At 44.8% G+C, this 12,957-nt stretch overlaps 1 protein-coding gene across 2 annotated transcripts in view; it reads right to left on the bottom strand.

Annotated features, from left to right (window-relative positions):
• Positions 1-5,453: 5,453 nt before the first annotated feature.
• Positions 5,454-12,957, bottom strand: part of FAM3B (family with sequence similarity 3 member B) — a 36,822-nt gene continuing 29,318 nt past the window's right edge. For both annotated transcript variants that reach the window (XM_008067085.2, XM_021717096.1), the window contains 5 exons: positions 11,222-11,280; positions 9,958-10,008; positions 8,362-8,449; positions 7,100-7,232; positions 5,454-5,769 (listed from right to left, as the gene is read on the bottom strand). In XM_008067085.2, the coding sequence (XP_008065276.1) occupies positions 5,680-5,769; positions 7,100-7,232; positions 8,362-8,449; positions 9,958-10,008; positions 11,222-11,280 (421 nt within the window). In that variant the 3' untranslated portion in view covers positions 5,454-5,679. The remainder of the gene's footprint in view (positions 5,770-7,099; positions 7,233-8,361; positions 8,450-9,957; positions 10,009-11,221; positions 11,281-12,957) is intronic.

The following is a 12,957-nucleotide window of genomic DNA, read 5'->3' as shown; positions in this document are numbered from 1 at the left end:
TCCAGAAACCCTGCTCTATGCACAGGGCTGCTGTGGACTGGGGCCAATACAGGACTTTACTGCATCACTCACTGGGCAGCATCAGAAAGTTATCTTTTTGTTCCTGCCTCCTGGCACTAAACAAGTTTACCAGGCAAATGTCACGTCTCTCAGGAAGTCTTGTTTAAAGGCACATCTGCTGCACACCAAACATGACGCAGCCCTCCCCACACCAGATCCCACTCTTACCTACGCAGTTCAGGATGGAGACAGGCAAATTGTCTTGTTCCCTTTCTCTGCTTCACTTTTATATGGTGTGTGAACCACTCCCCTTCCTTTCCCGTCACAAACAGTGGAAGAAACGAAACTAAATGATCTGGCCACAGAAATGAAACTGAATTAGCAACATGCTTCCCAAATGACTGAGACAGTGGCCCTCAAATCTGAGCTGCATCAGAGTCTCAGATGAGCTGTGAAGAGTGGCGGGCTACCCCAGAGAGTCTGATCCAGCAGGTGCGAGCAGGGCCCAAGAATCAGCACATGTTCCTTGAGGGCAAGTGTCTAGGAGAGGTTGGTGTGGGGGCCATGCATGTGAGCCAATGGCTCGGAGCAGTGTGGTCACTGGAGACCTCTGCCACAACAGTGCTGTCCAGAATGGTCCATGTGGACACTGAACATCTGAAATGTGGTTATTGTGACTGAGGAACTAGATTCTGGATTCTGTGTAATTTGAACTCACACCGGCTGTATTGGACCTCACAGATGCACACGGCCCCGGAGATACATGCTCAGGTACATGATCTGAAAGTTCTGATCTGTCCTGATTAGCTCCCTGCCTGACAGACACCACCTCTCCCCTCGTTAGGTGCTGAACATGCAAAGAAGGAGTGTTGATAGCTTTCCACAAGCACTTGAGCCTGAGATTCCTACCTCACATCCATGGGAGGCTTATCTTCCCATAGGAGATAAGCTCTGAGTCAGCCATGATCTCTATGACAACCATGCCATCTTTCTGGATCTCAGTGACTTCAATTGTAAAAGTGAAGGTCACAGCCAAGTGGTCCCTAAGGCATCTTACCCTGTGACCACAGTTTAGGAGGGCCCAACATCCCCATCACCAGAGTCAAGAGGTATGAAAACCTAAGGCCTCTGGATCCTGGGGAGGGGACTGAACACCCCAGGACTGGGAGCCTGGCAGGGAGGAAGCAGGCTCTCAGCCCTCCTTTACACACTCACAATCCTCTCCAAAGCAAAAATTAACATTATACATTTTTTAAAAAACAACCTGAGTAACTTTTTGCTAGTTCATTTTACTGAGCTTCCTTGACGGCAAGTTTAACTTTAAAGTGATATTTATTTATTTATTTAATGTATTTGTTTACTTTGAGTTGGGCGTCTCACTCTGTCACCCAGGCTGGAGTGCAGTGAAAATCACAGCTCTTGCAGCCTTGACCTCCTGGACTCAGGAGATTCTCCCACCTCAGCCTCCCAAATAGTTGGGATTACAGGTGTGCGCTGCCACACCCAGTTAGGTTTTTTGATTTATTGTAGAGATGAAGTCTCGCCACGTTGCCCAGGCTGGTCTCGTACCCCTGGTACCCCTGGGTTCAGGCAGTCTTCTCACCTCGGCCTTCCAAAGTGCTGGGATTACAGGTGTGAGCTACCACACCCAGTCAAGTTAAACTTTAAAGAAATAAGTTGGAAGCTTAAAAATGTTTTTCGAAACCACAGCATTAGAGATTACCTGAAGATCATCTTCAGAATTATCTGTCCCTGAACCACCTCACCCCAGAGAGCCCCGGGCACAGGTTGAGGAGTTAAGAGTCAGAGACCAGACTTGGCAGCGTGATAGTGTTTGGTTCCACTGGGATTGTATTTCTTACCAGGCTCAGGGTGTGACTGCAGCTTCAAGAAAGGCAAAGCGAAGGCACCAGAGAAGCCAGACAGAGTGACACCAACAGCTCGGGCCAGCTCAGAGGCCCTTCCGTCCCCCATCCAAGCAGCATCCCCTCCAGCCGGTCCTCACCATCAACCCCAGGAAGGACCGGGGGTGTCTGCACCTGCAGACCTGAAGGACTGGATTCTTGCCATAGGGTTGATGGTGACAGGCTGAGCACTAAGTCCCTGGGAGAATGAAACATCCTAAACAGCATCCAAGCACAGGGGCTGGTTCTCTGAGAGAAAACAGCTGCTGTTTCTCTGGCCTCTGTGTCACAGTCACTGGGCAGGGCTCTCTGCTCCACACGAGGGAACTCCACAGTGTTCAGCTTGATCAAGATGCAAGATTCCAAAGTATGGACACCCGTCTCGTGCCCTGTCCCAGACTCTCCACGGAAAGGGCTGGCACCTCTGTGTATGAACGAAAACCCTGGTCACCGGGAGGCCCCTGGAGCCGCCTGGAGCCTTCTGGAACCCTCTGGAGCCAGTGCATGTTTACCCTCTCACAACCTTTCATTCTGAGTTTGCTTTTGTTATCATAGACACAGAGATCATGCAAATGTTTTCCTGGATTATTGACATGGATGAAGTTGTGGTATCCTGTGGACAAGGGACGTTCTTACCAGATGGATCTGCCCAGCAGAGCGCAGGAGCAGAGGGTGCGCTTTGGGGTGGAGCCCCATCCTCCCTTCCTGTCTGTGTGACCTGGCTTTTTGGTCTCGGCCTCTCTGTGCCTCCCTTGAGTGAGTTCCATCACAGGACCTGTGTGAGGGGTGACTGGCAGGGTTCACATTAGTGATGTTGGGCCCAGGGAATATGCTGAGGAAGCATCCAATGTGGCCAGGCCTCATGCACAGTGTCTACCTGAAGGACAGGTCTAGAGCTGGCAGTGCCCTGAGCTGTCGGGAATGGAATCACAATCCCCACACTAAAGACCATGCAGTAGGGAAACACATCAAAATGACGGAACTAGAACAATCCCGTCCTGTGTCCTACATGCAGGACACAGTAGTGAGCTGCAGGGGGCAGCAGAGGGCAAAGAGACTATCACTGGACGGCAGGAGCCCTGGACACAAGAACTTTGCATCCCAAAGCCCTATCCCAGGACTCTGCCTCCCCTGAGTGTCCCTGAGACCTTCCTCTGATAATGTCAATAAATTAAGGTCAGTGATGCTTTAAAAATATGAGGGGAATTCCCCAAAAACCCCAGAATTTATTTAAAATTGTGTATTTATTCTTACACGTTTAAACTTGTCACCTTCAAATGTCACTCTCCATTTGATGCAATTCACCGGTTGAGATACTTTTTCCCCTGCTCAAAATAGTTTTTGGACTTTTCGATTTGGGTGTCCTTCAGTGCTTCTGTTTTTTGTTTCATCTCTTCCAAATTGGCAAAATGCTTCCCTCTGAGATCTTTTTTCATCCCGGGAAACAATAACAAAATAGCTCAGGGTGAGATCAGCTGAATAGGGAGGTGGGATATAGGGGTGGGTCATGCTACTTTTGGTCAAAACCTGTTGAACACTCAAGGGTAGTGTGGACAGGTGTGCTCATAAATTACCCATCAGAAAATGATCAAGAGTGTTGAAAGAATCTCCAAGAAAAATTCACTGACGCTGAACGCAGTCTCTCACAACACTAGCTAGTACACTGATACCGAGGTGTTCCTAGAACACTTACCTAGTGGAGGAAGCCTGTACTACAAGGGGCTTACCCTCCAAAAAACACTTCTGGTTTTTGGGGGTCCCCCCTCATATAGTAATTTCAGCCAGAGTAAAAGTGTGCTCTTTCTCTCCTTTTTCTAATATAAAATTTTCTATGTGTACCTCAGAGCTTAGACCTTAACGGGGCCTACATTAGTTTACCAGGGCTGCCATAACAAAGTGCCACAAAATGGGTAGTTGAAACAACAGAAATTTATGCTCTTATAGCTCTGAAGCCAGAAGACCAAGATCAAGGTGTCAGCAGAGCTGGCTCCCTCTGAAGTCTGTAGTGGGAAAGTTTGTTCCAGGTCTCTTTCTAGCATCTGGTGGTTGCTGGCAACTTTTGGTGTTCCTTGGCTTGTAGATGCATCACTCCAATCTCTGCCTTCTTCTTCACATGGTGTTCCTTGTGTGAGTAACTGTGTACCAATTTCTCCTTTTTTAAGGACACCAGCTGTATTGGGCTAGGGGCCACTGTACTCCAGTATAATCTCACCTTAATTTATTACATCTGCAATGATCCTACTTCCAAATTAGGTCACATTCTGAGATACTGGGGGTTAGGACTTCAACACAAGAATTTTGGGAGATATGATTTAGTCCCCACCAGGATCTGAGTCATGATCCCCTTCAGTGGTTTGTAGAGTCCCTTGGAGACACATAGGCTCCTAGGGGCCTCTGCCCAGAGTAGGGGTCAGCAGACTGGGCAGTGTTCCTCCCTGGGGCAAGGTACTTTGTGGCTTTCAGCAGTCACTGGGTCATTGTGTTTCCACTCACAATAATCACCCCCTTCCCTAGAGGAGGGCTGTCATGCTGCCCACTGCCACATGGTTTGTCATGCTCCTGAGGGAAGGGTTGACATTCCCATGCCTGGGCTGACCTGGTGCCTGATATGTTTGGGGCCCTGGGACACAGCCCGGTGAGACTGATACATCCTGGCAGGAGCCTGTGGGAGGAGCGGGCACCTGGATTTCTGCTCTCTTTGGCTTCTGTTCTTGACAGGGGACACCCCTTCAGCCTAGCTTTTTGCAACTGGGGCTGAGCCGCAGCTGGCCTGCGACCCACATTAAACGAACAACAAATCTACACAGTTGCAATCCACTGAGATTTTGGGAAGTTATGTAAGAATGATGAAATTCAGGATGTCATGTGCCACCATGTTTTTAAAAGGAGCCTGCTGATAAAAATGTTTGAAAAGCATTAATCTATCCTAATTTCTCTATCTTACAGATGAGATACCGGAAGCTCAGAGAAGTAACAGTTGCCTGGCTTCAATGCCTCAAAACTTTTCTGGTGACTACACCCAGGAAAGAGGTTAGAATAGACTCTTGGTAGTGATTCTGCTCCAGTGACTTTATTTTCTTAGCCCTAAATCACACCCATCATATGACAATACTGATTCACTGCATGAGGGGTGTCTTGGATTCTTGGGTCTAATGATGTGCCCCTGAAGAGTCTGAGACCTTCAAGTCCCCTCCTAAAAGCAGCCCCTCCCCTAACCCCATTCAGTACCCTGGCATGGAGACAGGGACTGTGTCTGGTTCACTCTGCACTCTTGGTGCCAGGAGGCAGGAGGCACCCAGATTTGTGGAATGAATAAATTCAGACTCACAGGAAAGATTCAAGAGCTCAACTTGAGTCAACCAAGAAAGCTGGGTAAGCCCTCTAGACTGCTGCTCATTCTCCCAGCAGAAGACCACTGACAGAAACCAGGGTGTGCCTAGAGATAACAGAATAAAGGTTTTCTCTCTGCAGAACTGTGAACTGCATAAGGATCACACTTAGAGCTGATCATAATAGCTGCCTCCCCAACCCTCCTTCCAAGATTAAAGTAAGAATTTCCATTCACTTGGCTTTCCTGCTTATTGATATCTTCAATATGTAAATATTGGTATAAAAATACTGTATACCAAGATTTGATACAGCTAGCAAATATTCATTGGTTTGCAACAAACCCCAACTATGCATCAAATATTGACTGTAGGATTTAAAGGTATAAGATTCTTGCCATCCCATTGCATTTTTTTACACAAACACATTTATTAAGTACTGTGCCGAGCTAGCTTGGTTCTTTGGGTATGCAGCCTTCTATCTGGATCTCTGCAGGCCAGCCAGAATATCTGTTCTTCTTATTATCAGAGTGATTGATCTGTACAAAGAAAATAGCTTTATTTATTCATTAATCTAATCAACAAATATTTCATCAGTGTCAGCTGTAAGCAAAGTCATATAAACAGAATCACTTCCAAGAACTGAATTTGGCCAGCCTAAGCTGGGTGTTTGCCTTCCTTTCATTGCACTTCTACATAATAGATGTACATATTTTGGGGGTATATGTGATAGTTTGGTATGTTTACATTATGTGTAAAGATTCAATTAGGGTAATTGCAATATCCATCACCTTAGATATTCATCTTTTCTTTATGATGGGAACATTTAAATTATTCTCTTCTCGCAACTTTGAAATGTACAGTAGATTATTGTTAACTGTGGTAACGCTGCTGATCTATCATACACTAGGTCTTACTTCTTCTAACTGTATGTGTGTATACTGTGCTGTTTCTTAATAATATTTGAACCAGGTGTCCATACAGCTCTAGAACTTTCTGTAGTGATGAAAATATTCTATAATATATGCTGTTCAACCTAGTAGTTGCACTTGGCTGGTGAGTACAATCAACCCCCGAGACTTTCAATGCTGAATAATTGTATGAAAGTGATATGCATTCAGCAGAAACTGTAGCCTTTCTGTTTGTCAGTTTCAGTACAGTATTCAGTAATGTACATGAGATAAATATTCAACACTTTATTGTAAGATAGGCTGTGTTAGATAAGTTGCCCAACTGTAGGCCAATTCAAGTGTCCTGTGTAAGTTTAAGGCAGTCTAGGTTAAGTTATAATGTTCATTCCATTGTGCTTTACTTTTCTTTGATAAATAAGGCCCACAGGGAGTGACTTAGAATCAGTCATGCAACAAGTTACTACCAAAACAATGACAACACTGAAAGTGACATTTGTGGAGTATTTGTGTGGTGCTCACCCTTATGAGTACTTCGCAGGCACCATCTCAGTTAAATAACCTAGCCACCCTAAGAGACAAGCACTCCACTGTCCCCAGCTCAACCTGAACTGCAAGTTTCTGATTTCTTTATTTCTAAGAGCTTCTATGGTGTTCTTGGCATTGACCTTCAGGGACTTGGGGAGATGAACATCTGCCCAAGGAAAGAGAGTCTTGAGATAGGTCATGTTGACTGCAGCCTGATGGAAAACCAATAACAATGGCCCATTCAGAATGTTCTACTTTTAAAGAGATTGGAAAAGTTAGAAACTTCCATCAAGATCTAATGCTAGTCAATGGGAAAGGTTGACAAATGTCTTACGTTTGGAGACAGGAAGTTGTAACCGACTGGCAACCTTTTCACATCACTGCATGTACTATACTCACTGGTGGTGGGAAAAGACATTTTAAAACCACTCACCTTTTCTCTCTCAATTCCAGAAGGCAGTTCAAACCCTTTTGCTGCAAGAAATACCCAGCTTGACCTGAACTGCATGTTCCTGATTTCTTTACTTCCAAGTGTTTCTATGGCGTTCTTGGCATCGTCCTTCAGTCTACGGGGCAAAGGAGAAAGTGTGTGAGCACCATGGAGATTCTGAGGTCAGGGAAGCTCTGTGCTGGGTGTGTTATGCTGTGTGTTCTTGGACAGAGGTTTCTACACCAACACACCTCTTTCTAGACACAGAGGCAACCAAAAGACACGTGCTGGTTGAGGATATCAAATTTCTAGTTAACCATATAATATCCAGAGCCCCTTGGACCTCAATTTGGGGCACAGAATTTTAACTCAATTCTGAAAAGCTCCAGTGTTTTGGGGTTCAGTCACATCCTCACTCTTAGCCAACATAATTTTCAAACCTTGTTGCACCTCTTGTTTACAGATCACAAAATAAGGTGAATAGAAGATGAAAACAAATGCCAAAACTGTCCCTTTTCATATTCAGAAAAGTCAGCATCAAAAAAGAAAAGGAAATGTAAAACAATACTACCAATGCAAACAGTGCAATTTAGGGTAAGCAAAGAAAGAAGGGCAGATAGGAAGAGAAAAAAACAATTTTAGATTTTCTAAAATGAGTTAACTCAAAGTTTCTCAAAGTGTGTCCCAAGGGATTTCAATTTGATAAGATGCTCCATGAAAAAGGAATCTGAGGTCAGATAAATTTGGGAATGTTGTGGTCAGTAACCACATTTGGAAAATTCACAATGCAAATAAGCACCTTGAAAGTTCTTAGAAGTTTGACAGCAAAGACACACATTTACTTAGCAGGCACTGCGCTAAGTCCACTTCTAGTCAAGTCTCAGTTGTGTGTGTTTGTCAATCCTTCTCTACCTCCTCTCATAAAGACATTATCTCAATTTCCTTCCATATTTCTGTAGGTACCATCCTGGGTTGAGCCTTTCTGACTGGAGGCTAGCTATTCTACCCTAATTATGGTCATCTGTGACTTGGTCTTGCTCCTGGGAAATATTCCTCGGTTCCAATACTTATGTGAGTCACTCGTGATTTTTTTTTTTTTTTTTTAGAAATGCAATCTGTTTGTCATGATCTTTCATTCTTTTTCCTTTAAAAAGCACCTTGCTTTCCTGGACTCTCTGCCCAGAGAATGTTACTGAGGGACCTTGGCACTCCCTGTCCTGCATCCTTCTCCTGCCCAGCACTGTGACAAACCTACAGGCACTCACCTGCTGCTGCCGTCGTCATGGGTCACCATAAAGAGCAGGGATTTTGGAGGAGCACTCTGAATGAATTTTGTCATGGGTCCAGAGTTATCTGTCGGGTCAATGCAAGTCAGTTTTAGGATTCATCCTGTTAGCGGAGGCTCTGCCCCAGATGCCTGACCTCCTTCTTGCTCACTGCTGCATTCTCTCTGAATCCTGGGCCTCCAGTGCGGCTTACTAAGTCCAGCAGATGGTACACTAGGTGACTATGGGAAAAATGCATGCTGGGGCTCTGTGGGGACCATCTGATGGGAGTGGCACGGCACAGAAGGAAGAGGACTAGCAGGACACGTGCAACAGGTGTTCAGGGTTACAGTGAGAAGCCGTCAAGATAAGGAGCTTTCCTGATCAATAAATGAGGCATCAGGAGCTCCTGGAAGTAAGAATCAGATAGCAGAGATTCCATTAGCCAGACTCTCACCCTGCAGCACAGCAACATTCCCTGCAGTCACGATAAAAAGCCAGGCCCAAGCCGTGACCATCCTAGAATACTCTGACATGTGTGGGACAGAGATGCCCACAGAACTTCAATACGAGAAACACAGACCACGCCAGACATGGTCAAGTGTGTGCTAAGAGACTTATCAGTGCCTTATAGGAAGAAGATAGTAAATCTCAAACCCTGCTACTCAGACCTGGCATTATTAACAGGTCTGCTTAGGATAACTGCAGAGCACAACTGCATAGTTCTCATGGGAGACGGAGGCATTTTCTATTCCTCTTCCCCATCATCCTAACAAAGACTTGCTTTCAAGCCTCTTAGTGTTAAAAAAAAATAGGAGAAGCTTGGCCAGCATGGCAGCTCATGCCACCAGCACTCTGGGAGGCTGAGGTGGAAAGATTACTTGGACCCAGGAGTTCAAGACCTGCCTGGGCAACACAGCAAGACCATGTCTTTAGAAAACATCAAAAAAATTAGCTGGGCATGGTGGTGCATGCCTGTAGTCCCAGCTACTGGGAAGGCTGAGGCTGCAGTGAGCTGTGAGCATGCCACTGCACTTCAACTTGGGTGACAGAGTGGAACGTCAACGCAAAAACAGGAGAAGCTGGTATATTCTGGTGAAAAATTGCAGTCAAGATTCAATGCCCAGCAAGGAGAGACCAAGGAGATGGCACATATGGGTTCCAGGAAAGCTTGCTCTAGGCCCAAGAGGGCACCGTGAGCCATCAGAAGTAATTATGACAGTTTTTAAGTGCTGATGGCAGTAGAGGCTAGATGCTGGATACATTATTTTACATAAACTTTCTTTCTTTTCTTTTTTTTCCTAAGAAAAGGCTTTTATTCTTTCTTATTATCCCATGAAAGCACAAACGAGAACTACGGAGGAAAAGTAAAATAGAAGAAAAGACTCTTCTAGATAATGCCTTCTAACTTTATTATATGAATTCAATTACTGCCTAGCAGGATTATAGAAGGCCATTCTAGAACACTGAGGAGAGCTGTGGGCATTTTTTTTTTTTTAGTAGACAAAATAAATATGGTTGACATTTTTGTGGTTTTTTTAATCTTAATTTTATGTTTAAAATTAATCTGAATGTTAACAGGAACAATTTTCTTACCACCTTCATACATGTCAAAATATTGGGTTGCTGTCACATTCCCAGTTACATCTGAAAATAAAAGAAGCATTTCAAAAAGACAGCTCAAGGAACCCAGGGCACATCTGTGGCACAACAGCCCAGGGTATGGCATATTTATTCCGTGTCTCTCTCCAGGAAACACCATAGATGACCCAGCTGGCAGAGATAGGGTGTCACGACCTGAGGAGTGTCACCACCACCGGTAAGGAGGACGGTGGCTGGAAGCTGCTCTAGAACTTTCTTCCAGGCTGCTTTGGGTTACAATTGGTCTAAAGCTCTTACCTCCCCTGAAAGAAACACAAGAGAAAGCCCCCCCCAACCCAGGCTCACCCACTTCATCCCACAGACACACCAGAGCTCCACCCTCAGCCCAGGCCCATCTACCTCATCAGGCAGACACACTAGAGCTCCCCCTTCAGCTTAGCCCAGGCCCACCACCTCATCTTATAGATACCCCAGAGCTCCCCTCTCAGCCCAGGCCCACCCACCTCATCCCACAGAACACTAGAGCTCACCTCTCAGCCCTGGCCCATCTACCTCATCCCACAGAAACACCAGAGCTCCCCCTCAGCCCAGGCCCACTTGCCTCATCCCACAGAACCATCAAAGTTCCTGGTCTCAGTACAGGCCCACCCACCTCTTTCATAGACACAGCAGAGCCCCCTCTCATCCGAGGCCCATCCACCTCATCACACAGATACACCAGACTGGACTATGGCATCTGCTCACTCACAGGGATGCTGCGTGAAACGCTTTTCTTAAAGTTGCTATGGTTCTTATTGTCTGTGGCCCTCAGTGGTAATCATGACAGAAGGTTTTTTCCCAGGAAGGCTACACTTTGTTTCCCCTGAGGCTCTGATCGTTTTTATCACTTAGAATCATGAATTGGCCTGTGGTGTCACTCTCTTTTCAGCCACCAGGATTTTAGGGCAAATGTGAGGCTCAAGGTAGCACCATGGGCTCAGTCCCCTAGGCCTACTCAACTAGTCTTAACTCTGCCTTCTGCCTTCTTCCTTTTTCTATAAAGTGTATTTATATTTGGTTTTCAGTTGTTTTGTTGTTGGAGTCATAAATAATCTGAAAAGTAAAACTTGTAAAAATAATTGAATATATGATTTAGAAATGCATTAAACTATAAACCTAGACTAGATCGTACACAAAAATCTTAAAAATCCAAAGTATCTTTGAAAATCCAATCACAGGGCTTTTAGAGAAGTTTTAAGGAAAACATTTAATAACTTACAGTTGACAATGGCAATGTTTATTCCTCTGGCAACATTTCCAGTCTTTTCTCCTATGAGCCTGAAATATAACTAAATGTTAGTCAAGGAACTTTTTGATGTCCATCAAAAGTAGACTGGATAAATAAAATGTACTACAGATACACAATGGAATGCTATATATACTTGAATGCAGCTGGAGACCACCAAACTAAGTGAACTATCACAGAAACAAAGAACTGAATACCGTATGCTCTCACTCATAGGTGGGCCATTAAGACTAGTCATATTAGCACAAAGTAGGAATCAGCAGATGCTGAACACTACTAGGGGAGGGAGGGAGGAGGAGGAAGGTGGGCACATGGCAACACAAAGGGTACCTGGTCCACTACCAAGAGGAGAGAAGGCCAGCTAGAAGCCCAAAGTTCACATGCGTGCAGCCTACTTTTGTAACAAAACAAACCCTAACTTGTATCCCACAAGTCTAAAATTCAAAGTAAACAAGACAAAGCAACAAGAAACGAGTGGCCCTTCTGCTCTGTGAGGTCTTCACTTGGGAGAATTTCTGTCTCGTCTAACGTCATTTATCATTTCCTTGCAGATCTGTACTGGCCTTGGTGCAGCCCCCTAGAATATCACCCTATTCTCGGTCCACACACATCTATCCCTAGTTCCTATGGACTCAGTTTCCCAGGGCACCTGGAAGCTGTATTTAATCTTCTAATTTAGACAAATGGCTAGGGAGAGGACAGACTAATATTTATTTATTTATTTATTTATTTTTTATTGTGAAGTTGTGGGGTACAGTTAAGGGTTAGGTATACAATTGCGTTTCATTCAGATACCCTGTTGATATCAGGTATTTCCCCGTTCCCAGACAGATATTTGCTACTGTTAATCCCATCTCCCTCCCCCCACCATAGTTCCCCAGTACGGTCAGTCATTTTTGTATAGTATTGCATTGAATGTTTAAGGTCCATTATATGAGTGAGAACATGTGATACTCGGATCTTTGTTTCTGTGAGAGGTCACTCAGCATTATAGACTCTAGTTCCATCCAGGTTGCTGCGAAATTCATGATTTTGTTCTTTTTTATGTCTGTGTAGTATTCCATCATGTATATGTACCACATTTTTTTAATCCAGTCCTCTTTTGACGGGCAGCATGGCTGTTTCCAGGTTCTTGCTATTGTGAACAATGCTGCGATAAACATGCGTGTGCAGGTATCTTTTTTATAGAGTGATTTGTGTTCTTCAGGATATATTCCCAGTAGGGGGATGCAGGGTCATATGGGAGGTTGGTATTTAGAGCTTTTAAGAATCTCCACACTGCTTTTCACAGAGGTTGCACTAGTTTACACTCCCACCAACAGTGTAGAAGTGTTCCCTTTTCACCACACCCTCTCCAGCAGTTATTATTTTTTGAGTTGTTGGTAATTGCCATGCTGACTGGGGTTAGGTGGTATCTCAGTGTGGTTTTGATTTGCATCTCCCTGATGATTAGTGAGGTTGAACATTTCTTCGTGTGTTTGTTGGCTGCTTGGATGTCTTCCTTTGTGAAGTGTCTGTTCATATCTTTTGCCCATTTTATAATTTGTTTTTTTCTTTTCAGCACGTTTGAGTTCCTTGTAGATCCAGGATGTTAAGCCTTTGGCAGACCTGGAGTGGGCAAATACTTTTTCCCAGTCTGTAGGCTGTCTCCCTGCTCTCTTGATGGTTTCTTTGGCTTTGCAGAAGCTTGTCAGTTTAATAAGGTCCCG

Source organism: Carlito syrichta, unplaced genomic scaffold, assembly GCF_000164805.1.
Source record: "Carlito syrichta isolate Samal-C Ts95f unplaced genomic scaffold, Tarsius_syrichta-2.0.1 Scaffold309284, whole genome shotgun sequence".
Lineage (NCBI taxonomy): Eukaryota > Metazoa > Chordata > Mammalia > Primates > Tarsiidae > Carlito > Carlito syrichta.
This window is presented reverse-complemented; position numbering and strand designations above follow the sequence as displayed.